The sequence below is a fragment of the Salmo trutta genome, chromosome 11 (assembly GCF_901001165.1).
Source record: "Salmo trutta chromosome 11, fSalTru1.1, whole genome shotgun sequence".
NCBI lineage: Eukaryota > Metazoa > Chordata > Actinopteri > Salmoniformes > Salmonidae > Salmo > Salmo trutta.
Genome location: NC_042967.1, coordinates 12,548,263 through 12,576,154, shown reverse-complemented (window position 1 = coordinate 12,576,154; position 27,892 = coordinate 12,548,263). Strand labels below are relative to the sequence as shown.

The window sequence follows — 27,892 nt, the reverse complement described above, 5'->3', positions numbered from 1 at the left end:
CATTAGGAAGAGGACTAGATACAGGAGACATTATGAAGGGGACTAGATACAGGAGACATTATGAAGGGGACTAGACACAGGAGACATTATGAAGGGGACTAGACACAGGAGACATTATGAAGGGGACTAGATGAAGGGGACAAGACACAGGAGACATTGTGAAGGGGACTAGATGAAGGGGACTAGACACAGGAGACATTGTGAAGGGGACTAGACACAGGAGACATTATGAAGGGGACTAGATACAGGAGACATTATGAAGGGGACTAGATACAGGAGACATTATGAAGGGGACTAGACACAGGAGACATTGTGAAGGGGACTAGATGAAGGGGACAAGACACAGGAGACATTGTGAAGGGGACTAGATGAAGGGGACTAGACACAGGAGACATTGTGAAGGGGACTAGATACAGGAGACATTATGAAGGGGACTAGACACAGGAGACATTATGAAGGGGACTAGACACAGGAGACATTATGAAGGGGACTAGACACAGGAGACATTATGAAGGGGACTAGACACAGGAGACATTGTGAAGGGGACTAGACACAGGAGACATTGTGAAGGGGACTAGATGAAGGGGACAAGACACAGGAGACATTGTGAAGGGGACTAGATGAAGGGGACAAGACACAGGAGACATTGTGAAGGGGACTAGATGAAGGGGACAAGACACAGGAGACATTGTGAAGGGGACTAGACACAGGAGACATTGTGAAGGGGACTAGGAGCCAAACCGTTAGGTAGGGGCAGGAATAAAGGAAGTCCTGACTGACTGATAGTTAATTAGATCAACGTTGTGTATATTTCATTTTAGAGATGGATGGACATCTCTCTGGGAACATCATGTAGGATAGCTGGGCCTGGGATGCTAGTCCTACGGTTTTATGTTTACATGTATGTAGTCTGAGGATGTAGGCCTTGCTGCATAGTAAATCGTTGTGTTGCTGAAGGTGCTGCCAGCAGTAGACCATATCCAATCAGAATACAGACACAAGTCCACATAGACATCATACAGAATATATAATATCAGAACAGTAAACATCAAGTACCGTGGGAATATACCACTTTTACAGAAGGGCTATATACCATTTTTAAAGAGGGGCTATATCTGTATAAGCCCAGGGCAGGATGCTGACGTGGCTAATGTACAGAGTATGTACAGTGCTTTGCAGAGGTGTACGTCCATAGTGCGAATGTGGTATAGTGCCGATTTGTATTAGAGGTCATTGATGAGAAGGTGCAGTAACCGGCTCAATACAAATTTACTTAATCCATATGAGCCAAATGGCCGGTTGATGAGGGCCACTGTTGGCATGGCTACAGAGTCCATTTTTATCTCATTAGGATGGGTGTCCTTCATTCTTCCTCTATAGCTGATGAAATGAATGGGGTCTGGTTACAGCACTTCCCACTGGGCAAAAACTATTTGAGTCGACGTTTCTTTTTTGTTGTTGTGGATTTCACTTTGAATACACTTTAGTTGACAACTCAACCAAATTCATTTGCATGATAATATACTTGGCAATGATACTTGCCATTTCTAGTTTGTTATTATTCTAAATTGTTATTCCTCAATGTACCAGTCTAGATGGAAAGAGGGAAATGTGTGTGTGTGTGTGTGCGCATGTGCGTGTTCAGATAGCATGGGGAAAGCTGTTTTTGAGTGCCCTTCGGCAGGAATGGATTAGTAAGAATGAAAAGGCTGAATCACTTTCAGCCTGTTGGTACAAACCATCACAAAGCTTCCACGTGGTGCTGATCCGAGATCAGACAATGCGGCCCTCGCGGCGTTATGGGTCGCAACACGGAGCTGCATTCCATGGGGAGGAGGGCTCTGGTCTTCTGCATGGAGCTGCACCCTGCGTGATAAAGCATGGCATCACCTCACATGATACGCTCTTAACCATGATGACCTCAATGCTGAGGGATGTTTTAGTGCAACAAAGGTCTGTTTTAGAATATATTGCATCTATATATTATGTTAAATCGCTCCACCATTTCCTTGTTGCTAAAATTCTAATAGTTTGTCTTATTTCAGTTTGTGACAAAACAAGACAGTATAGAGTAGAAAATCATTGTACCATCTAAACTGCTGTGAAATATATTTTCCATAACCAAAAATATTGTATTTCCAGCTGTTTGAAGCTGGTGTAGAAAACCGAAAGTAAAAGTCACAAAAACGGAATTTAGGAATGGAAGCATAGCAATATCTCACAAGGAACAGATCTACTGTTTCTCAGACTTGCTTTCAATGAGAATGACAGATCTATAACCCATATTTCTGTGAATTAAAAAAAGTATTGTTATTATAAAAAAATAAACTTTTGTGGTATCCAATTGGTAGTTAGTCATCTCATCGCTGCAACTCCCGTACGGACTCGGGAGAGGTGGATGTCGAGAGCCGTGTGTCCTCCGAAACACAACCCAACCAAGCTGCACTGCTTCTTGACACAATGCTCACTTTACCCGGAAGCCAGCTGCACCAATGTGTTGAGGGAAACACCGTACACCTGGCGACCATGTCAGCGTGCACTGTGCCCGGCCCGCCACAGGAGTCACTAGTGCGCGATGGGACAAGGACATCCCTGCCAGCCAAACCCTCCCCTAACCTGGACGACGCTGGGCCAATTGTACGCCGTCCCATGGGTCTCCCGGTCGCGGCTGGCTGCAACAGAGCCTAGACTCTAACCCAAAATCTCTAGTGGCACAGCTAACACTGTGATGCAGTGCCTTAGACCATTGCGCCACTCGGGAGGCTTCATATTGCAGCATTAACTGGAAGATACTGTACTGTTCATTACGTTATTGTAAGATGATGGCCTCGGAATTGGAGTGGATCTTTCATACTGCAATTCATTGTCCGTTTCTACAGTTTCTAGTCGTCTGATTAATTGGTATTGATGAGTATGACGTCTTGTCGTTTCTGAAGTTTATTCTTGCCGTTGGTGGAGATGGTATTTGACTTTAGATAGGGATTAGTTGAGGGGAACCCACCTTCACCCCTCCCCTTGTAGCTAGAGGGTACAGACACACACACACCCCTGTTAGGTATGAGTTGTTTTGAGGGCCAAGTGTGGATTAGAGAGCAGAGCACCATTTAGGTCAACAGCCATCTAGGAATGTGTATGTGACAATATATATTTTTTCTGAACTCATTAGTAGTGATGCACCGATATGACGTTTTTCGCCGATTCCAATATTTTCCTTGACGAAAAAAACCCGATACCGATATTTAATATTTTTGTGGCCTTTTTAAGCATTCTAGTACAGTTAAATAGTTAACACACACATGGACGCAGCGGTCTAAGGCACTGCATCTCAGTCTAAGAGGTGTCACTACAGTCTCTGGTTCGAATCCAGGCTGTATCACATCCGGCCGTGATTGGGAGTCCCATAGGGCGGCGCACAATTGGCCCAGCGTTGTGCGGGTTTTGGCCAGAGTAGACCGTCATTGTAAATAAGAATTTGTTCTTAACTGACTTGCCTAGTTAAACAAAGGTTACACACACTGACCAAAAGTAATTTTTGGGGGCATTTACATATGTCCCCATTACCAGTAAAACATAATCAAAACGTATTTCTTACGCAATACGACTTTCCTCAGAACGATATCCTCGACGACCCACTGTGCTGTCAGACTCGGCATGCTCATTGGGCTGAAATCGCTGGTCCAAATGTCAGTCGTAAAGCTAATAGCAGTGACACAATTTTTACAGCAGTGATGCTATTACTGTGTAACTCCGGTAGGGCAACATCTGAAAAATAGCGCACTTGGTAGTGTGTACCGGTGCTCGACCAGTCGGTGAAAGCCAACATCACCCACGACAGAGAACGGTTGATGTTTCAAGGGCAAGGAATTCCATCATCTTGTCGTTAATGGATTTCGCCTTTGAGTTGTCTCGCTGAAATGTTCTCACTCTTTCAAATGAATGCTGTGTTGCACGTGTAGCGCTAAATTTGACGTGGCGTCATTACGTCATGTACCTACGTTATATAGGTCTGCACGTCAGCTTTGACATCGGCTTTGCACATCAGCGTTAAACTAGACATCGGGCTGATGCCAATGTTGGCATTTTTAGCTAATATCGGTCAATTCCGATAAGTTCACTGATATATCGTGCATCCCTACTCATTAGCATACAGCACCATCTGATAAACAGTGGGTTAAATATTCCCACCTTCGGTATTGTAGAAGAGAAATGCACCATACATACAGTATAGCATGCCACGTCAGCTCTGAGTTTATGGTAATTCTGGAGAGTGAATGATAGCACTGTAATCCCATCACACTTTTCATTTCCTGAGTAAATATGTGGCTCTGTGAAGGATAGTATCGATATGAATCAGAGTGTGGAGACCACAAATGGCCAACTTAATTGGCTTCATGTGGAGACGGCGTGCCTGGTGGCAGTGCCCACTATGGGGGAGGAGAAATAACCCTGCACCCCTGGCAGATGACACCCAGACCCTGTCAGCCTTTACCCGGGAGAGAGAGATACAAAGACCACCAACATTCCTGTTAAAGCAACAAAACCAAATAAAAAACATGAGCTGGCACACACCCAGAGATAATTACTTTATGTAGAGGTGCTGACTAAAGGCAAAGAAACTACAAGCTATAAAAATAGAGTTGCACACTGTATATATATGAATTTATTGGGTAAATCACCAATGTTTGGGCATCACCGTGCCTCCTTCAGGGTGATGCCATGAATGCTTGAACCAGGTTATGTAGACAAACGGTGCAATTAGTGCAACCAATGACAATAGTGAGGGGTGTGTCATAATTATTAACTTCATTTGAATGAATTGAGTGAAACTGTTAAACAATAGTTTATAGCATATTGAATATATTACATTTACGTAATTTAGCAGACGCTCTTATCCAGAGCGACTTACAAATTGGTGCATTCACCTTATGATATCCAGTGGAACAACCACTTTACAATAGTACATCTATCTTTTTTGGGAGGGTTAGAAGGATTACTTTATCTTATCCCAGGTATTCCTTAAAGAGGTGGGGTTTCAGGTGTCCCGGAAGGTGGGGATTGACTCCGCTGTCCTGGCGTCGTGAGGGAGCTTGTTCCACCATTGGGGTGCCAGAGCAGCGAACAGTTTTGACTGGGCTGAGCGGGAACTGTGCTTCCGCAGAGGTAGGGAGGCGAGCAGGCCAGAGGTGGATGAACGCAGTGCCCTTCTTTGGGTGTAGGGACTGATCAGAGCCTGAAGGTACGGAGGTGCCGTTCCCCTCACAGCTCCGAAGGCCAGCATCATGGTCTTGTAGCAGATGCGAGCTTCAACTGGATGCCAGTGGAGTGTGCGGAGGAGCGGGGGGACGTGAGAGAACTTGGGAAGGTTGAACACCAGACGGGCTGCGGCGTTCTGGATGAGTTGTAGGGGTTTAATGGCACAGGCAGGGAGCCTCGCCAACAGCGAGTTGCAGTAATCCAGACTGGAGATGACAAGTGCCTGGATTAGGACCTGCGCCGCTTCCTGTGTGAGGCAGGGTCGTACTCTGCGAATGTTGTAGAGTATGAATCTACAGGATCGGGTCACCGCCTTGATGTTAGCGGAGAACGACAGGGTGTTGTCCAGGGTCACGCCAAGGCTCTTAGCACTCTGGGAGGAGGACACAATGGAGTTGTCAACTGTGATGGCGAGATCATGGAACGGGCAGTCCTTCCCCGGGAGGAAGAGCAGCTCCGTCTTGCCGAGGTTCAGCTTGAGGTGGTGATCCGTCATCCACACTGATATGTCTGCCAGACATGCAGAGATGCGATTCGCTACCTGGTTATCAGAAGGGGGAAAGGAGAAGATTAATTGTGTGTCGTCTGCGTAGCAATGATTGGAGAGACCATGTGAGGATATGACAGAGCCAAGTGACTTGGTGTATAGCGAGAATAGGAGAGGGCCTAGAACTGAGCCCTGGGGGACACCAGTGGTGAGAGCACGTGGTGCGGAGACGGATTCTCGCCACGCCACCTGGTAGGAGCGACCTGTCAGGTAGGACGCAATCCAAGAGTGAGCCGCGCCGGAGATGCCCAACTCGGAGAGGGTGGAGAGGAGGATCTGATGGTTCACAGTATCAAAGGCAGCAGATGGGTCTAGAAGGATGAGAGCCTCCGTGACACAGAGAAGAGCAGTCTCAGTTGAGACAGTTCAGACTATTGTTATCATATGGAAACATAATGAAATATTGTACATAATATTAGCATCAACATACATTATTGTTTAATTCAATGTCACATAGTTAAATATATATTTCCTATTTTTTGTTGTTACATGTAATCTTTTGGTTCAACCATAATGCATAATAAGCATCAACATGGGGAACATATTGGGTGTATGCTGATAATCTGTAGAAAGATTGTATCCATGTATAAGACTTGTTCATAAAAGAGAGTATTTTTCATATGAAGGGCCTGGGATCAAAGTCAATATTCAGACCACTAGGGGTCAATGTTTTTAGATAGGATATCCAGTAAGCAACAAAACTAAACCGCCGTTTTCTCTCTGACACTGACATCACCATCAACCAGACAGTGTACAACAGACAAACCAAAAAGCAAGCAGGCGGAGGACAGAGTGAGAGAGAGAGAGCACGTGGCTGACGGACGGCCCAAAACATGCAGCAGTTCTCTGGTTGTTGGGAGCCCATTGTTTGACTGTGATGTCATTGTCAACACCATGTTTTGTTTGTCCAGCCCGGGGCTGGGGGCCATTCTTCTTATCAGCATCCCTGTGAAGCTGACTGCGGCTCTGGGATAGTTTACGCTCTGAAATAACTCCGCAGTTCATCTGGGCCCGTATTCAAAAGAGTTTGAGTAGAGCTGATCTAGGATCCGGTCCCTCCTGTCCATTTAATCTTATTTAAAACTGATCCTATAGCAGCAATCCTACTCTTGTGAATACAGGCCCAGAGCCCAGCCCACACACTGTTTAGGCTTAATCACATAATCATATTCACCCACTGTTCTCAGTACATTACCCTAATAGAATGGTTAATATCACAAAGGATTATGTCTTATACGTAGATATGAAGGTACATAATATCCAAAACAGATGTAATTGTGTGACGCTGATGTTAGTGGCCCGCGCGTAAGCCTGTTTTTCATTGGCGTATGGCAGAGTTGTTTTGTCTGACCGGTGCGTCCCTGGCCTGTCAGCTGGACTGGAGAGGGCTGTGATGTTTAGGTGAATAGACAGACCGTGTTGTCCAGTGTGTTCCTACAGTTTTTGATAGCGGAAGCAGTATCGTCAGACTTCACCCACACGGGACACAGATCTCCTTGTGGAGGCTAGATCAGAGGCTTATTCAACAGCGTTCAACATTACACAACCTACAAATGAGAAATGTATTGTAGAGTACATAGAGATAACAACGATTTTCTATTAATCCTATTTCCATGTACGTTTTGTAATGCTGTACCAATGAGTAGAATAGACCCCTGGGCTCCATCATTAGACCGTGGGAGGAGAGCGGGAGTGGAGGAAGAGGATGAGTGAAAGAAAGGGGGAATGGACGAGGGGCAGCAGGGAGGCTCAGGGATTCTGGAGGAGGTGAGGAACAGAGGAACGGAGCACGACTCAGGCGTGGGTAAAATCTGAGATTCGTGAATCACACTTGAGACTGGTGTGCTGACTGAAAGTACATGGGATTAAGAATGTTTTACTGTGTTACTGAGAATGGTAGCTATAGTAGTACTGCATCTGTTTGCGTAGTTCATATTGTAAATGTATAACTTCATGCTTTAGTTTTATTGACTGTATTTTGAAATGATTCTCTCATATCGGTGAAGCCAGAATCCCCCCTCACCGCTGCATTTCAGGAAGTATCAATTATTAACGCAGCCATTTTCTTCAATACAACATCCAGCTACCCTCTCCCTCCCTCTCTCTGCAGGGGATGGGGGTGAATGTGTGCAGATCAATCAGTACGGCGTGTGCAGGAAGATGTTTTCACTTTGCATGCTGCAGCACTAGCCTTAGCCCCGCAGCCTCTCATCTCCCCTAAAACTCAGTGCACTGCAGCTAGTATAGACTCAGACTGCCATAGGGGTGAACTGTGTTAGGGTATAGGATCAGAGGGGGTGGACTGTATTAGGGTATAGGATCAGAGGGGGTGGACTGTATTAGGGTATAGGATCAGAGGGGGTGGACTGTATTAGGGTATAGGATCAGAGGGGGTGGATTGTATTAGGGTATAGGATCAGAGGGGGTGGACTGTATTAGGGTATAGGATCAGAGGGGGTGGACTGTATAGGATCAGAGGGGGTGGACTGTATTAGGGTATAGGATCAGAGGGGGTGGACTGTATTAGGGTATAGGATCAGAGAGGGTGGACTGTATTAGGGTATAGGATCAGAGGGGGTGGACTGTATTAGGGTATAGGATCAGAGGGGGTGGACTGTATTAGGGTATAGGATCAGAGGGGGTGGACTGTATTAGGGTATAGGATCAGAGGGGGTGGACTGTATTAGGGTATAGGATCAGAGGGGGTGGACTGTATTAGGGTATAGGATCAGAGGGGGTGGACTGTATTAGGGTATAGGATCAGAGGGGGTGGACTATTAGGGTATAGGATCAGAGGGGGTGGACTATTAGGGTATAGGATCATGTCACTGCGCAGGGATGTGACTCAGATCTCAGAGGGGAGACACAGCTGGCTGTCTGAGTGTGTAAGAGATAGGCCTGCTGGGCTGAGTTCTCTGTAGTCTGGTGTGCCAGAGTTCAGTTGTCTACGGGGGAGTTAGGCTAGTCTTTAGCTACAGGGATTTCACCAGCAGGCAGCAATACTAGTGTTTCTATGGAGCGAGAAGCTCTCTGACATTTAGATTTTATTGTCACCGTTCTCGGAGCTATTCGCCTTGACTGAGGAATAGACATTTTTCTTGAGGTGTTGTAATATAAAATGCCACTCATTAAGTATGTATCATGTTATATTGCCGTGGTTTTCCATCTAAAAGGCCTGGTAGCAGAGAATCCACAGTGACATGTTCATTTGGTACTGCTCTGTTAAAGGTTCTCACAATTAATGTTCCCTCAACTGTGATTTGAATGTAAGCGAGTTACTTTGACTGGTTTCTGCTTGCTGCTGCCGTTGTCCGGTCTCACTGAGGAAGGCCTGATGAATACTAAAGCCAGCTCCTTTTTGCAGTTGTTTGGTGGTTTAGGCTATTCAAAAGCCACCTCCGTATGGATTTGAGCCCAACTGGAATTTGCGCTGGTAAAAAGCCTACGGTGTTTAGCCGCTAATCGCTAGTCTTAATTCAGCGCAGCTAGCTAATGATGAGCTTAATTTCTCCCCCTAGTTCTGTGTTTTTCCTCTCCATCCGTCTCGTCAAAGGCTGGTTGTCTAACATGAGTGAGGAGAGTTACCACTCTAATCTAAAATAATGAACCAGTAGTCTACACTCCACTCACAGATTAAGCAACAGTTTATGTATCCTGCACCGTAGAGTAACTAACTAGCTCACCAGTCTTAAAAAGAGGAATACAATTATCATATTTTGGAATGAGGAGGATTCATTTGCATGTTCGTACTTATGGTGTGTAGCCTACGGCTCTGAATAGTTGATAACCCGTGTGAGGACAACCCCAATATCCCACAATGCACTCTGTCCTGACTCCTGTTCCATGGTGCTGTGCTTGCAGTACGCTACTACGACCTCGCTGAAGGCAGCAGGCACAGAGTTTCTCTCGCTCCTTCTAAACTATCCCCCTCTTTTTCCCTTTCTCTTCTCTCCTGCATAAACCAGCTCTCTCTCCCAAACCATCCCTCTCTTTCTTCACTCCCTCTCTCCTCCATTCCGGGAGATCCCACCCCCTCGTACCCTCTTATTACTGTCACCCTCCCACCCCATGATTACAGCGATTGGGCTGTCAGGCCTGTGATGATGATGATGATGATGATGATAATGGGGTCTATATTTTCATCCTCACTCCCACTGCAGCGCCTCAGAGTACACCCACTAATCAACCCGCTACCACCTTCATTATGGAAAGGGAAGTAAGCAACGACCAAGAGCTGTAGCCTAGTCAACTCCACTCACCTTTCATGAGAACCGCTGTCTTGCTTTTCAGTTGATGAATATCTTTTTCTCTGTGAACGAGTGATGACATTCCAGCTCCGTTTCAAGACGTAAAAGGTCTTGTGATGTTCTGTATAGCTTGTCCTGTATGAGAGCTGGGTAGGATTCTTTCTGTCCCACAGTGGTTGTTAGCTCAATGGCCTTCACATCTGTCAGTTCAGTCAGAGTCCACGTCCCTTTCGGGGATAATTTAGCCCAATTCTCCATTGGGTGAAAGGGATTTTTTAGCTCACATCAATGTCAAATCAAATTTTATTGGTTGCGTACACATATGATATTTTAGCTCACATCAATGTCAAATCAAATTTTATTGGTTGCGTACACATATATTTTAGCTCACATCAATGTCAAATCAAATTTTATTGGTTGCGTACACATATTTAGCAGATGTTATTGCGAGTGTAGCGAAATACTTGATTCTCCAGCTCCAACAGTACAGTAGTGTCTAACAATACACACAAATCTAAAATAATGGAATTAAGAAATTAGGATGAGCAATGTTTTTTGTTGATGGTTTTCCAAACAGGCCGTCTTCTAGCAAGTAATAACATCATCCTGAATGTTTTAATCTGTTTAAATTGTTGTTTTATAGCCCACAGCATGAGTCTGACAATGATGGATTTTTCACATCAATATCCTCATAGGAACATCCCATTGTCCATCTAAATGCCAACCTCATAATTGAACCACTAGTAAACAGTCGTTAATTATATATCAAATCAGATATTTTAGTTCTGACTTTCTCATACAACAGCAGCTGTTTTAGGGGGTGTGTTTTGCCCCCCCCCCAAGTCCTCAACCCATATTTCTCTCTGTTGCTGGGTTGGCCAGGGCAGAATAGGAGAGATGGGAAGAGCAGAGGCAGAGAGGGATAGACAGAGAACAAGGAAAGGTCAACATTTGAAGAAGTGTGTGAGATGGGAGGGCAAACTGAGGTTACAGATGTCACCCCAAAGAAACACAGACACATACAGAAGATGCACACACTCACCAAAGACACACACTCCAAAGACACACAGCCACAAGATCCCCCCCCCCCCCTCCTCCCCCAAACGATTCATCTCCCGGATAGGACTAATTCAACCTGACAGGGTCTGTGTGCCATTGGCTGTTGTTGATCCTGGCAGCGGTTGTCAAGGGAACACAAACAGCAACATGGACTATGAGGTCTGACATCCTTATCCTGCCTTATTAATCTGTTCACTACTATTCCCCCAGACGGTACCGTGGCCTCAGTATGCACTTAGAGAGGATGCTCTCCAGAGGATCTGATCGGCAAAATTGGGACTGTGCTTCTTCTGGCAAGCTGTGGGAGCAGACATTTTGTAAACAACCTTGTTTAAAGACCTCTTTTATCCCTTCTTTCTCACCTCTCTTTCTTTCCAAAACCCTGTGAGTGCATCCCCCTTATCTCCGTCTGTCCTTGGCCTCCTGGGAACCACAGGCCATCTTAAATGACCCACAGTGATCTACAGTAGTCCTATTCAGCCTCTGGGAGGCTGCCACGATGGTAGCCAGGCCTGAAGCCTCCTGGACAATCACATCGCCCCACTGTGGGGTCGCCACAGTGGTTTCCCAGGTGGCAATCAACCGGGCAACCGTTTCTAGGGGCGATACATAATGACCCTGTCTAATTCACTCTCCTCTCTGACAACTAAAAGGTGAATTCAGAAGAGACTAACTAGTACCTCTTCTGTGGTCAAATTGTCAAACTTCTGTGTGAAAGTGAAAAGTGTTGGGCTTGTGTTGTGTACTGTACCCATAATAGTGTCGTATTGCTTTTCCAGATCCCAGAGATTTCCCCCCCGCACTGTCACCAACGTCTCCTGTCCTGTCTGCTGGTGTCATCACCATTGGCCTGTACCCAGGCAGGGGACACAGTGACAAGGCCACCTCAGCAGTCTGAGGCTGCTGGCTGTCACACACAGTGTCCTCATAATGCAGACTCTGTCACACGCTGTACTGTGTCCCCATAATGCAGACTCTGTCTGGACTGTACACAGCTCAGCCCTGGATGGATGGAAAACTACTGGCATATCTGACCCTAGATCTGACCCTACCTAGATCTGACCCTACCTAGATCTGACCCTACCTAGATCTGACCCTACCTAGATCTGACCCTACCTAGATCTGACCCTACCTAGATCTGACCCTGGATCTGACCCTAGATCTGACCCTGGATCTGACCATAGATCTGACCCTGGATCTGACCCTAGATTCTGAGAATATCTGATGTGTCACTGTGAGTGCATATTTAGAATGTTTTACATGAGTCTGTAGTGTGTTTGGTGTGGATCCCAGGAAGAGTATTTGCTATGTTTGCAGCAGCTAATGGGAATCCTAGTAAAATACTAATACTTGGCAGTACCACTGAGCAGCTTACGACATTAGCTTATATGGTTTGTCCTTTTCATTAACAATGTACTCATGGTACTGGACTTAATCCATGGTGCATGTACACTATCACATCTCATAGGATCTGTAGCCTGTAGGTTACATATGTGTTGTGAAGGCCTTCGTCCAATGGGAAAGATCATCAAAGGCAGCTGAAGTGTTCCAACAATGTCTACTGCTCCCGGTCTTAAAGCAGTCGCCATGACGATGCCAACATATGGCTGGTTGTCCGGGTTATCAGCTGCTCAGTGTGAGTGATCCCGGCTGAGGAATGGCAGCCATTTCAGCTATGCCACCCAAGAGCCACTGCCTGCCAAACAAACATGTCTCCTCTCACCTCACCGCTCTCTTTCTCTTTCTCTTTCTCTGTCTCTGTTTCTGTCTGTCTCTGTTTGTCTCTCTCTGTTTATCTCTCTCTGTCTCTGTTTGTCTCTGTCTCCTGTCTGTCTTTGTCTCCTCCTGTCTCTCTGTCTCCTGTCTGTCTCTGTCTCCTGTCTGTCTGTCTCCTGTCTGTCTCCTGTCTCCTGTCTCTCTGTCTCCTCCTGTCTGTCTCTGTCTTCTGTCTCTGTCTCCTGTCTGTCTTCTGTCTCTCTGTCTCCTGTCTGTCTTCTGTCTCTCTGTCTCCTCCTGTCTGTCTCCTCCTGTCTCTCTGTCTCCTCCTGTCTCTCTGTCTCCTCCTGTCTCTCTGTCTCCTCCTGTCTCTCTGTCTCCTCCTGTCTCTCTGTCTCCTCTTGTCTCTCTGTCTCCTCCTGTCTGTCTCTGTCTCCTGTCTGTCTCTGTCTCCTGTCTGTCTCCTCTCTGTCTCTCTGTCTCCTCCTGTCTCTCTGTCTCCTGTCTCGGTCTCCTCCTGTCTTTCTGTCTCTCTGTCTCCTGTCTGTCTCTGTCTGTTTCAGCCTCCAATGGTTATTGATTTTGATTTTGCCTCACAACACACTGCCAAGTCAAGTCATCCATTCATGTATTAAGTCAGCATGACAGAGTTTCTGTCTGAGCCCTAAAAATGATTTGTGGGGATGGAGGAGATTTGGAATCTGTATTGGAAGAGGATTTTGGTCAATGTGTTATGATTGCTGTTTTGAGTTGGCATATTTATAAATCTGCAGTCCTGAGAGAGAAGGTCCTCCAGCAGACTGCTCTCCATCTGCTCCAGAGTCCAGGCCCACCACACACAGTCCCTCTTCCACTGCCTCAACCCCCAAGCTTCTGTGGCTGTCCCATCTGCCTCCCTAACTGGCTCCAACCAGTCAACCCTCTCTCCCATCTCCCAGGGTATGAGTGGGATGTGTGGGGGTGAGATGATGATGATGATGATGATGATGATGATGATGAAGGAATCCCCTTCCTGCCTGTCCACCCACTGATACTCCCTGCCTGCCTGGGCTGAATGCACTACCACAGTAATGCAGAGGAGCTAGTGTGTGTGTGGATAAGTAATGTAGGCGCAACTCCCTCTGCTTTGTGCGATTAAATCATGGTAGCTATAGATATTACATGAGAGAAAGGAGAGGTGGAAGGCAGGTTGACGTTTATTGTCATGAATCTTGCCCTGGAGGCAGAACTGAGAGATGTCCGCTAGATGGGCCAGCTGCAAGTCAAAATGAATGTAAGGTTAGGCATTAGGGTTAGCAGTGTGGTTAGGCATTAGGGTTAGCGGTGTGGTTAGGGTTAGGCATTAGGGTTAGCAGTGTGGTTAAGATTAGGTTTAGAATCATGTCCCAGCTAGTGACCAATCTGCAGAGCTGCCTCCAGGGCAAGATTCATGACGAAAAACACTAACCTGGAAGTGGAGAGAAGACAAAATTGAGATGGAAGGTGAAAAAGGGAGAGCGCGATAAAGAAACAGCCTACGCAACAGAAATGCTTGCTGCAGTGATTTCCTCACATGACAGTGTATTTAGACTCTGCAGTACTTTATTGTTGTGATATTTTGACCCTCAGCTCTTTGCTGTAAGCTGTAAAGTGTTGCCTCGTCCATTGTGGCACTGAGCTTAGCAACCATGAAAACGCTGTCACATCATAGACAGATTTTAATTGGGCTGTTCGAGCGAGCTGTCAGCATGCAGCGACACTCACACACACACACACACACACACACACACACACACACACACACACACACACACAGTGATGCGTGGAAAATAATGAAATACCACAGACATCCTTCAACAACATGACATGTGTTATAATAATGGCCCGTTCTTCTCCTCCAGTTCTACCAGAGTGGGATCCAGCTATAATATAATTGTGATGTTTAGTAGAATCATCTGAAAGACTATGTCCTGGAGAGTGGGATGTTCACACAGAGATTATGCAATAGTGAGTACAATAGGGTGTAAAACGATTGGATTCCCATTTGTCTTCTGTCTGCATATTAAATGGTGGATGAGCTACTGTTTCCACAAATGAAATGAGTTGATTCTCCACAGAGATGCACGGTATGGGTACACCCCATTAGAAGATGGCTTGCGAGGGCCCATAATATTTCTATAACCAGAGTTTTTCCTCTAAACTCAAGGACCTACAGATGATTCCTCTTCTAGCTTACCTTCCTCTGTACCTCTCTCCCTCTCCCCAGATCACCTGTCTCCAGGACTTCTTCGGCGAGGACGACGTGTTCATCGCGTGCGGCCCAGAGAAGTACCGCTACGCCCAGGATGACTTCCTGTTGGATCACAGTGGTAAGGCTTCTGTAGCCTTTGTGACTGGTAGGCCTGACTAACTAAATCTAACATCACCTGTATGTTGTGAAACCTTGGTCTCTCTCATACAAATAGATGTAGATTCCTGTTCTAGTGTCTATATTTCTATGGCCTCTCTGTCCCAACCTTTTCCTCCCTCCCTCTTTCCTTCCGATTTCCTTCATAGGGTGCGTGGGACATGCCAGGTCTTCCTCGGCAAAGAGGTCTTCTGACCTCAATGGGACTTCCTGGTTAAATAAAGGTCATAAAAATTGCACACTATCCCCGATAGAGCCTCCATAGTGCTCTGGTGAAAAGGAGTGTACTATATCGGGAATAGGTTGCCATTTTGGACGCACCCCTCCTTTCTGTCTGTCATAGTATAGTGTAACTTCCCTAAAGAGATGTCAATGCCAAACCACTTTCCCCTTTTCATACTAGAAGTCAGGAGGAAGTGTGTCTGAAAGGTGTAACATGATAATTATCTGTCAACCATACAATAGTGAACGTTCATTTTCTCAGTTGAATGAGACTCAATTGTTCTAAAAGTGGTTCCGGTGACTCGTGATGCTTAATCATGACTCTAACATAGTGTGATCATCGCTCAATATCTTCATTCATTCATTCCTCTCCTCCAAGAGGAGGAAACGATTGATTACAGTATGTGTGAGACTATCGGTCTGAACACAACCAGATTCCTGACTTCTGTAGGGGAAAGTGGCTGCAGTCACATTTTGTAGGGTGTAGTTGTAGTAGTACATTCCATTCCAGGGTTCTTGAGTGAATGTCATTATGTGTATATGTACCATTCCCATGTTGAGAAGACGTTCTTGAAAATCACTTAAAAGATGTCCGCAGCGATACCCCCTACTGCAGCAGGATATGGCCTCTTTAGTCCATTGCTAGCCCATTGTTATCTTAAGGAGGCCGATGTCAGTACAACTCCTCTGCAGTCCCCTGTCCTCTGTGCTAGATAAGGGGGAGACAGGATGTACTGTATATAATTTCTAAACAGGCTAATTTTAGACACCAAGGTTCTAGCTACATCCTGTTTTCTTAGTGTTGGTCCTGTAACATAACATTTAAAGCTGCAATATGTCACTTTTTGGACAACCTGTCAAAATGCACATAGAAATGTGAGGTATAGATCTGTCACTCGCATTGAAAGCAAGTCTAAGAAGCGGTAAATCTGTTCTATGTGCGCTATTTCTATATGGCCCATTTTTAAGTTTAGTTTTTGTGTCTTTTACTTTCGGTTTTGTACACCAGCTGAAAATATATTTCACAGCGGTTTAGATGGTACAATGATTCTCTACACTATACTTGCTTGTTTTGTTACATAAACAGAAATTAGGCAAACTAGAATGTTAGCAACAAGGAAATGGCAGAGTGATTTCTGCATCTTTAAAACACACACACACAGGTGTAAACACTGTTTGTTCTAACGATGAGTGTTTAGTTTCTTCAGCTGAATCTGTTCTTCAGTTGTTTTAGCGCTTCCTTGTCCTACTTCTCCTGCCATGCTCCATTTGAAGAATTAGGTCTTCTCAAAAACAAGTGTTTGCTCTAGGTACCTCTTTTCAGCTGCTAAGTCTTTGCACAGTGTCTTACAGGAGTCCCAATGGGCTGTTGCACTGTCAGACTCAATTGTGGAGAACAGTGTCAAATCCAAACACGGTTTAGGGAACGATATAAAAAGTCAACACTGCAAGTAAACAAACTTGCGTGGTACAGTAGCTAGCATTGTAGTAAACAGAATCGCACCTGGGGTCTGCTCCAATAACAGGCTTGGGTCACGTCCACTTTATAGGGAATCATTTGTCTCCAATTGGCCACAGCTGGTTGGTACCTCCTCTGTGTTCACGGTGTCATAATAGCGTCTAACACACCCCCCAATTAACCCAGACAGTTTAACCACTAGTCTCATTACAGTAACCAGTCATATGCTGCTCCTGAACGCAGCTCGCTCTGTCTGTTATCAACGCTGCTACAACAACTCTGTATCACAGGCGGTTGGTGGCAACTTAATTGGGGAGGACAGGGCTCGTGTAGCGGCTGGAGCGGGATCAGTGGAATGGTATCAAATACGTTGAACACGTGGTTTCCATGGTTTCCATACGTTTGATACCATCCCATTCACTCCCTTCCAGCCGTTATTATGAGCCGTCCTCCCCTCAGCAGCCTCCACTGATTTATGTGTCTGTGCAACACCACTACAACAGTTGAACCACCGACCTCGTTACCCCGACACCTACTGCATGCAGCGCAGCTCTGTCAGCTGTCAGCTGGTGTACGCACCTCTGCGAAACACTACTAACACAACGGCGTTGGTAGCAGCGCAGCAGGCAGCACACACGATAGCGTAATTACCACAGCTTGTGAATTTCTCATGGAGTTATGATGCGCACAGAGCCACAGACGATTGCACATGTGGTGTTCGTTTGGAAAAAGCAAATGCTTAACTGAGTTTTTTTTGTGGAAAGCTCTCTGCGTGAATTAAACATTCTTAACTTCTTGAACACTCCATACTTAATGCTTTCTCAAAGAGAGCCAATTATATTACGGCGCTAGTTCCTAGCTGGAGCTATTTTAGAATAGTTTGACTTGAACACTGGGGACTGTATTGAATTGTGCTAGATAGGAAATGAGGTCGGTGTGTGAGTGTGGTTTTAACCCTGTGTGTGTTGTCTTCACAGAATGCCGGGTGCTCAAGTCCTCATACTCTGCTCGCTCGCCCACTCCAACGAGGGCTGCTGGGAGCAAGAGCCCTGGACTCTCACGCCGTATCAAGTCCCCTGGCATAGGTATTCACATGCATGCACGTACACACAAACAAACACACACACACACACACACAGTTAATGGGTGATGGACTGAGTAACTGATTTTCATCTGACACTAACTAGTGTAATCACCTCAAAAAGAGTTTTAGGATTTTGGCAGGCTACCGGCCAAATACCGAACATTTATCTTAAGCTCAGTTAAAAATCGATTTTGAGGCTTTAAGTTGGACATTGAAACCTTGAGCTATAAAATTGTTTTTTGCAATTCTCTCTCTCTCTCTCTGCAGTAAGAAGACCAATCCATTACTCCACCAGTAGTCAGTCTCCTGTTAAATCCCCAGGTAAGCCTGTTGACATCCTGCACTGCCCACTCTATTGGCCCATTACCCAACCACAACAAACCACTCATTTTCATCTAGCTAGCTATCATTACTAGGACCTTGAGTTTTCCCCTGAGCATGAAGCCTAACCAGGAATAACTCCTGGTTTTAATCATCACCACAATATGTTAACAATAATCACTACATGAGTCTTTCTCAGAGAGGGCACCAATGAAACCCTTTTGATGTTCCTGACTGCTTGGAGTCTTGGTCAGTGCACCCGTGGCCTGAGGTTGACCTTGTGGCTGACGGGGCCCTGCGAGAGGTCCAGTTAGTCTCTTTCAGTACAGTATGTTGTAATGTCAGTCAGCCTCCTGCTGTGTAGGGAAGTGCCATCAATTACTCTGAAGGAGCTCTGCTCCACTGTGGATCTCCCTGGCCTGCCACCATGACCCAAGACTATTTAAAGATCTCTGGATGTCGCTCTCTCTTTCTCCCCCTCTTTCTCTGGCTCTTGCTCTCTCCTTTTCGCTCTCTAATTTTCTCTCTCCTCTCTTCCTGGCCCTGGCCCAGAAACTCTGGCTTCTACAGTATGCATCTAATCTGAGCACAGACTGGTGCAGGACCGGCTGATACAAACCCATGTACTAAATTAGCCTCAGTGCTTTAGTCTTCAGCTGCTTTCACTGAGCCCTTCTAATTGAATTGAATAATCTCATCAGTTGTCTGGCATCACATTTCCCAGTAGGTGATGTACTGTATTGGTGGTTCTGACTGTTGTTCGCAGGTCCAGATTGTTTGTCTCAGGGAACGGGTACAGCGTGTGGCAGTGTACCTGCCGAGATCCTAGAGTGTGTGGCAGATGAGGCTTTTCACAGAAACACACTGTACCATTACCAATACAGCCTATTTCTCCAAATAAAGGCAATGCCTGGCCCTGTTGTTTGAGGAGAGGACTGTTTGTGACACAGGGAGGTTCCTGGAGGTAGGCTGCTTGAGGTACCCTTGAACCCTCAGGGTTGTAGCTTTCGTGTGGCCTTAGCTGCAGACAGATTATCCAGGCAGCCTGCGGAGGCACCTGGGGTGACCCTGCGTGCCTATCTGCTGGAGCCAAACACAACCCGTTTCTCCCCACAGGGGACCGGACAGGAAGTTGGACAGTCACACACAGTTCTAGACACGAAACGCCATACTACACCTGATGAAAATCTAGCACTCGGTCTTAAGGAAAGGTCAGGGACTTGAATTCTTGGTGGAGAACTATTAGTTCAGAGTTTTGTCAACTGAGTGAAAGTAAACCCATTCAAAGTGAACTTTGTTGTGTCACAAATGGATTTCCTGCCCTATCGTATATCACTTCCTGTGATCGAGGCATTTCCTTTAGTATTCAAAAAAATGAAGAAAAATAGAATACACAATGTAATAACAGTAATACACTTTTAACCAGCCACACCTCTCCAGAGGAAAACGGACTTCCTCTCTCGTTTGCCCTTCCCCACATCAGCACGTCCTGTTGGGCCAGCCCTAGCCCTATCATTGTCTTACTATGGCTTCCTCCCTCTCTCCTTCCCTCTTCTCTCTCTCCTCTCCAGTCAATGGTGTCCCCAGCAGTACGATCTCCACCCCCAAGTCCACCAAATCCAACAGCTCCTCCCCCACCAGCCCCCGCAGTATACACAGCTTCAAGGTGAGTCACACACACACCGTGTCTCACACACACACACACCACCTATAATCTCCAGATAATGATATTGTACTGTATGTACCTGTATAGGAAGAGTGATTGTATATTTTTATGTTTGATAGAACTTAGTTACTCTGAAAGACATCACAAAATAACGTATTGAAAAGAAAGTTTGATGATGTAATCCGCCCAGTTCAAAGGTGTTTCACCTTGAGATTCCTCCTTTAGATAGTGTACTAAATAATGCATACACTTTTCTAGTCCAGGTAACAGAAATAAGCCTTATGGTCCATGTACTTGTAGAAGTGTTGAAAGAGCTTCTCTTCCATAATAGAAAAGATTACTGAGATGACTTGGCGGATTTTGTCTCATGTGAAAGCCAAGAATGCTTGAAAAAGCAGTCTTATAATAACCCATATAACCTATTAAAACAGCCATGTCTCTTTTGGAAAAAGCCTCTCGTCAAATTATTCATTATTTTCAACATTGGTCATCATTTCGATCCATTAAAGTTGGTGTTTCTTCTTTCTCTGATAAGTGACAGTAGGGGAGGCCTATCCATTAAGATAGTTCCTTACACCCTGTACTGTTCTGAAGGGCAGAACACTTATTTTACGCCAAATGCATAATTAACACAGTGATATACATACCTGCTCACTTTCTTTTGAGTTTGGGTAGGCACACAACGTCCACAGAATGGAGAACTCTAAGAGCAATTCAGAAGAGACGTGTTTTTGTGGAATCGTCTTCTGTCTTTCCATTGAGCTACCTATCTAATAATGGATTATAAAGTCCAATATCAAACATTTTCTTACCAAACAAAAATATACATGCGACAATTTCCAAGATTTTACTGAGTTACAGTTCATATAAGGAAATCAGTCAATTGAAATAAATTCAAAAGGCCCGCACAAGTACAATGAAATGCTTAACTTGAAAGCCCTTCCCAACATTGCAGTATTCAATATCAAAATATTATTTTTAAAAACCCCACAAGAAATAAGAGGGGGAAAAAAACAAACAGAAGAATGTAAGCCATATACAGGGTCAGTGCCAGAACCAAACTATACAATATAATTGCGGGGGTGTTTTGTATTAGTTTCCTGTCAGAACTCTGAAGCACTATCTAACACTACGGGGATCCATGAGCTAGTTATCCTGACACACTCTGTCATGGCATTATGTTGGATTTCAGATGCATGCTACTTAAAGCAAAACCATTAGTCAATGTCCCTAGATCCCAGGGCTTAGTTCTGGATCGATGTTATGAAGCGGACCTGTCCTGTTGTATTACTCTGGAGATGTAATTGGCTAATTCGATCGCCCTGCTAGTGTTGATGTCAAAACAAAGCATTGGATTGGGAGTCGCGTAACCAACAATTGTGCCCAGCTAACCTTGACCTCCAATCCATTGTGTATGACATATTTGATATTTATAGTTGCCATGGTGATGCATGTGTCCAGGTTTTGACTTGAGTGTTGGCTGAAAGGGGAAGGATGCTGACCTCTGTTATTTTTTTTTTCTTCTCTTTCCCTCCTCTCTTCATCTCTTACTTTCTTTCTGTCCTCCTTTCCAGATTCCGACACATCACACATCTGCCACCAATGTGAACGGGTCTTCACACAGTCTGGAGCTGGCCAATAACATAAGTCCTGAGGGTAGGTGTCCCCTTCTTTGACATTTTCTTCATTTCTGTTTTCTCTACTCCTCCTCCTCCTCACCTCGCCACTCCACTCCTGTCCTCATCCCTCCCTTCTCCTCTCAACCTCTCCCTTCTCCTCTCCTCCCCTCCCTTCTGCTCTTCTCCCTTCTCCTCTCCTCCCTTCTTCTACTCCTCTCCTCTCTTTACCCTGTGTCATCCTGTCTCTGTGCCAACTCTCACAGCTCCTGCCTGCACTCACTCACCCCTAAACACGTGGCCCAATGCATCCCCGATCCCCCCTAGGGCCTCAATGCAGGTTCAGGTTGTTATATTAGAATTGCTTACTCAGCGACACAAGCCGCATCACAGCAGCACTCACAACAGAGGGACAGAGAAGTGTGATGCGGAGAACAAGTGAAAAAACCTGTGTGCTTCTGCGTGAGACAGCCAGGCGGTATCAACACGTCCTCGGGCTGTGTGTCTGCATCATATTACTGGTCGCTCTTTAGGAGAGGCCAGATATTAGTTCTAGGGTAGGAGCTAGGCTGCCTGGGATAATGGGCAATTAATGACTTTATACTTTGATCAGATTAAAAAATATTGATTCTTTATTTCAGCCGCTTTGTCTTAACATAAGTTGTGGAAACTCCAAAGAGATCATATTAATTTCACTGCAATGCAAGTTTTGCCAGAGTAAGTACTTGTAGGTATTGTACGTCATTCTACGCTGAGTGTCCAAAACATTATGAACACCTGCTCTTTCCATGACATAGACTGACCAGGTGAATCCAGGTGAAAGCTTTGAACCCTTATTGATGTCACTTGTTAAATCCACTTCAACCAGTGTAGATGAAGGGGAGGAGACGGGTTAAAGAAGGAATTTTAAGCCTTGAGACAATTGAGATATGGATTGTGTGCCATTCAGAGGGTGAATGGGCAAGACAAAAGATGTAAGTGCTTTTTAACAGGGTATGGTAGTGGGTGCCAGGCGCACCGGTTTGTTTCAAGAACTGCAACGCTGCTGGGTTTTTCACGCTTAACAGTTTCCTGTGTGTATCAAGAATGGTCCACCACCCAAAAGACATCCAGCCAACTTGACATAACTGTGGGAAGCATTGGAGTCAACATCAGCCAGCATTCCTGTTGAACTCTTTTGACACCTTGTAGAGTCCTTGCTCCGACTAATTGAGGCTGTTCTGAGGGCAAAAGGTGGGAGTGCAACTCAAAACTCAAAAACTCAAACTACAAAAATCGCTGAAACTGGAAACACTTATCTCCCTCACTAGCTTTAAGCACCAGCTGTCAGAGCAGCTCACAGATCACTACCTCTTCACCTACTGTATTTATTTATTTTGTTCCTTTGCACCCCATTATTTCTATTTCTACTTTGCACTTTCTTCCACTACAAATCTACCATTCCAGTGTTTTACTTGCTATATTTTATTTACTTTGCCACTCATTTGCTCACATTGTATATAGACTTATTTTTCTACTGTATTATTGACTGTATGTTTGTTTTACTCTATGTGTAACTCTGTGATGTTATATGTGTCGAACTGCTTTGCTTTATCTTGGCCAGGTCGCAATTGTAAATGAGAACTTGTTCTCAACTTGCCTACCTGGTTAAATAAAGGTAAAATAAAAAAAATATTAGGTGTTCTTAATGTTTTGTTCAGTCTGTATATATGTGGGCCACAGGAAGCAACTGAAAGAGCATTCTGATGTGCCCCGTTGTAACACGTCTCTCCTCATCAGTTAACGGCAACAGCTGTAGCTCTATCACAACCGTCCTGGATAAGTACAAGGTCGGCAAGGTCATAGGAGACGGAAACTTTGCAGTGGTGAAAGACTGTGTAGAACGGTATGTAAATTAAGAATGATATTACATTTCTTTACATCTCATTGATGGATTTAAAACCTTATTTTAATTTTAACTTCTCGTTTGACCGGAAGTTTCATAGCATACCAATTGTACTTTCATATTTGTAAGGAATGTTCACTAGGCTGTTGGACTTAAAAAGCCCAATTTATAAATGACCACGTTGATCAGTAGCTTTCAATGTGACTTAATAAGCGCCACGTCACATGTCATAACTGCTTCTAAGGCTTAATGACAGCAGGCATTTATAGAATTGAAGTAAGCATTTACTGTTTGTGTATGTGTGTCTGGGGTTCAGCCCATGAAATCCACTTCATTACCGTTTCCCTTCTGACTCAGCAGTTTGTCTGTAATATACAGAGAGAAGACTCCTTCCTCTAATCAGAAGGGCTAGACGCTCCAATACACTGTCACGCACCGTCTGATGCTTCAGCCTATGACTGTGTATGGGGATGCAACACTGTTCAGTCTACTGTTGGATAGAACTTAGAATCTTAGTTTGTGATGAAACCAAACTGGCTAACCTATTCAAAGTGCCTTTCAAACTTGTTAAAAAATGTTATGGTTTGGCAGATGGTTGCACATGATTTGGGTTGGTTTTGAAGGATTTACAGTAAATACAATACACCATGATTTGAAGGACTAGTGTTGCTGTATGTCTTTATAGGTCCACTGGGAAGGAGTATGCACTAAAGATCATTGACAAGGCCAAGTGCAGTGGAAAGGTAAGAGAGTGAGAGGGAGAGAATATGTTGTTGCCACTGTATTTCTTTGACTGTGTCACCCAATAGCAGCTGAGCTCAGCAACCCAGGTTGTGAATGAATGAAAGTGTTGCTGACAGAGGACCAGCACCATGTATCAACAGAGAGACTGTTCTCTCAGACAGTGTTGCTGACAGAGTCCCAGCACCATGTATCAACAGAGAGACTGTTCTCTCAGACAGTGTTGCTGACAGAGGACCAGCACCATGTATCAACAGAGAGACTGTTCTCTCAGTGTTGCTGACAGAGGACCAGCACCATGTATCAACAGAGACTGTTCTCTCAGACAGTGTTGCTGACAGAAGACCAGTACCATGTATCAACAGAGAGACTGTTCTCTCAGACAGTGTTGCTGACAGAAGACCAGCACCATGTATCAACAGAGACTGTTCTCTCAGACAGTGTTGCTGACAGAGGACCAGCACCATGTATCAACAGAGACTGTTCACTCAGACAAGAGGACACTCTAAATAAATGACTATTGATTGCTCTGGTCTCTTAACTATCTAATGAAGGTTTAGCCTCTCAGCTCAAGGTGATGTATATCATGTATCTGTCAGAGCAGCTGACATTAGAGAAGACATGAATAAAACATGATAAATCTCTAATCTGATTCCATGAGATTAACAGGATCAAAGACCAACACAATGAACTACTACATGTCTGTCTGCCCGGGGGTTAATAATGCAGGGTGGAATACCTAACCTCTGTGTGTGTGTGTGTGTGTGTGTGTGTGTGTGTGTGTGTGTGTGTGTAGGAGCACCTGATAGAGAATGAGGTGGCAGTGCTGAGGAGAGTCAAACACCCCAACATTATCCAGCTGATAGACGAGGTGGACACACCCACTGAACTCTATCTGGTGATGGAGCTGGTCAAGGTACATTCAGCCACTTACTGACCTCTATAGTATCTATTCAACCACTACTGACCTCTACAGTATCTATTCAACCACTACTGACCTCTACAGTATCTAGTCAACCACTACTGACCTCTACAGTATCTAGTCAACCACTACTGACCTCTACAGTATCTATTCAACCACTACTGACCTCTACAGTATCTATTCAACCACTACTGACCTCTACAGTATCTAGTCAACCACTACTGACCTCTACAGTATCTAGTCAACCACTACTGACCTCTACAGTATCTAGTCAACCACTACTGACCTCTACAGTATCTATTCAGCCACTACTGACCTCTACAGTATCTATTCAGCCACTACTGACCTCTACAGTATCTATTCAACCACTACTGACCTCTACAGTATCTATTCAGCCACTACTGACCTCTACAGTATCTATTCAGCCACTACTGACCTCTACAGTATCTATTCAGCCACTACTGACCTCTACAGTATCTAGTCAACCACTACTGACCTCTACAGTATCTATTCAACCACTACTGACCTCTACAGTATCTATTCAGCCACTACTGACCTCTACAGTATCTAGTCAACCACTACTGACCTCTACAGTATCTATTCAGCCACTACTGACCTCTACAGTATCTATTCAGCCACTACTGACCTCTACAGTATCTAGTCAACCACTACTGACCTCTACAGTATCTAGTCAACCACTACTGACCTCTACAGTATCTAGTCAACCACTACTGACCTCTACAGTATCTATTCAGCCACTACTGACCTCTACAGTATCTATTCAGCCACTACTGACCTCTACAGTATCTAGTCAACCACTACTGACCTCTACAGTATCTAGTCAACCACTACTGACCTCTACAGTATCTAGTCAACCACTACTGACCTCTACAGTATCTATTCAACCACTACTGACCTCTACAGTATCTATTCAACCACTACTGACCTCTACAGTATCTAGTCAACCACTACTGACCTCTACAGTATCTAGTCAACCACTACTGACCTCTACAGTATCTATTCAACCACTACTGACCTCTACAGTATCTATTCAACCACTACTGACCTCTACATTATCTATTCAACCACTACTGACCTCTACATTATCTATTCAACCACTACTGACCTCTACAGTATCTATTCAGCCACTACTGACCTCTACAGTATCTATTCAGCCACTACTGACCTCTACAGTATCTATTCAACCACTACTGACCTCTACAGTATCTAGTCAACCACTACTGACCTCTACAGTATCTAGTCAACCACTACTGACCTCTACAGTATCTATTCAACAACTGCTGACCTCTACAGCAGTATTCTGCACTTCATCAGTGCATGCAACATTAATATTTTAGGTACCTTATCATTTAGGTAAGTACTTAATTCAACATTAATGTGTCTAATGCGTCCATTTCCTGCAGGGTGGCGACCTGTTTGATGCCATCACATCCTCCACTAAGTACACAGAGAGAGATGCCAGTGTCATGGTGTTTAACCTGGCTGGAGCCCTGAAGTACCTCCACAGTATGAACATAGTACACAGAGACATCAAGCCTGAGAACCTGCTGGTGAGTAGTGAGGGACCACACTGAAGACTGGGGTAGCCAGCTACACTGTACACTGTAAGATCATATGTTGTTGAATTGACATACAGTAGTTACCTAACAATATGTCAGAATTGTTGTGACAATTGGCCGAGACATACACTACCTTTTCAAAAGTTTGAGGTCACTTAGAAATGTCCTTGTTTTTGAAAGAAAAGCTAAAAAGCTAAATTAAATAGTACCTGCAAAAAAACAGGACTCCGGGATTCTGTCCTTTTAGGCAGAGTTCATCTGTTCAGTGTCTGTGTTCTTTTGCCCATCTTAATCTTTACTTTTTATTGGCCAGTCTGAGATATGGCTTTTACTTTGCAACTCTGCCTAGAAGGCCAGCATCCCGGAGTCGCCTCTTCACTGTTGACGTTGAGACCTGGTGTTTTGCGGGTACTATTTAATGAAGCTGCCAGTTGAGGACGTGTGAGGCGTCTGTTTCTCAAACTAGACACTAATGTACTTGTCCTCTTGCTCAGTTGTGCACCGGGGCCTCCCACTCCTCTTTCTATTCTGGTTAGAGCCAGTTTGTGCTGTTCTGTGAAGGGAGTAGTACACAGCGTTGTACGAGATCTTCTGTTTCTTGGCAATTTCTTGCATGGAATAGCCTTCATTTCTCAGGACAAGAATAGACTGACGAGTTTCAGAAGAAAGTTCTTTGTTTCTGGCCATTTTGAGTCTGTAAACGAACCCACAAATGCTGATGCTCTAGATACTCAACTAGTCTAAAGAAGGCCAGTTTTATTGCTTCTTTAATCAAAACAACAGTTTTAAGCTGTGCTAACATAATTGCAAAATGGTTTTCTAATGATCAATTAGCCTTTTAAAATGATAAACTTGGATTAGCGAACACAGGAGTGATGGTTGCTGATAATGGGCCTCTGTACGCCTATGTAGATTTTCCATAAAAAATCTGCCGTTTCCAGCTACAATAGTAATTTACACATTAACAATGTCTACACTGTATTTCTGATCAATTTGGTGTTATTTTAATGGACGAAAAATGTGCTTTTCTTTCAAAACAAGGACATTTCTAAGTGACCCCAAACTTTTGATAGGTAGTGTAAGTGTATAGTCGTGGTCAAAAGTTTTGAGAATGACACAAATTTTAATTTTCACGAAGTCTGCTGCCTCAGTTTGTATGATGGCAATTTGCATATACTCCAGAATGTT

The 27,892-nt window shown here is 44.6% G+C and overlaps 1 protein-coding gene across 2 annotated transcripts in view; it reads left to right on the top strand.

Moving 5' to 3' along the window:
- Window positions 1–27,892, top strand: part of dclk2a (doublecortin-like kinase 2a) — a 58,185-nt gene that overhangs the window by 19,692 nt on the left and 10,601 nt on the right. For both annotated transcript variants that reach the window (XR_003879931.1, XM_029766211.1), the window contains exons 3-12: window positions 15,068–15,197; window positions 15,358–15,432; window positions 17,867–17,974; window positions 18,241–18,294; window positions 19,866–19,960; window positions 21,535–21,616; window positions 23,356–23,461; window positions 24,147–24,204; window positions 24,999–25,118; window positions 26,549–26,695. Coding sequence is in view for 1 of the 2 variants with exons in the window: in XM_029766211.1 (XP_029622071.1) it covers window positions 15,068–15,197; window positions 15,358–15,432; window positions 17,867–17,974; window positions 18,241–18,294; window positions 19,866–19,960; window positions 21,535–21,616; window positions 23,356–23,461; window positions 24,147–24,204; window positions 24,999–25,118; window positions 26,549–26,695 (975 nt within the window). In the remaining variant the exon portion in view is untranslated. The remainder of the gene's footprint in view (window positions 1–15,067; window positions 15,198–15,357; window positions 15,433–17,866; window positions 17,975–18,240; window positions 18,295–19,865; window positions 19,961–21,534; window positions 21,617–23,355; window positions 23,462–24,146; window positions 24,205–24,998; window positions 25,119–26,548; window positions 26,696–27,892) is intronic.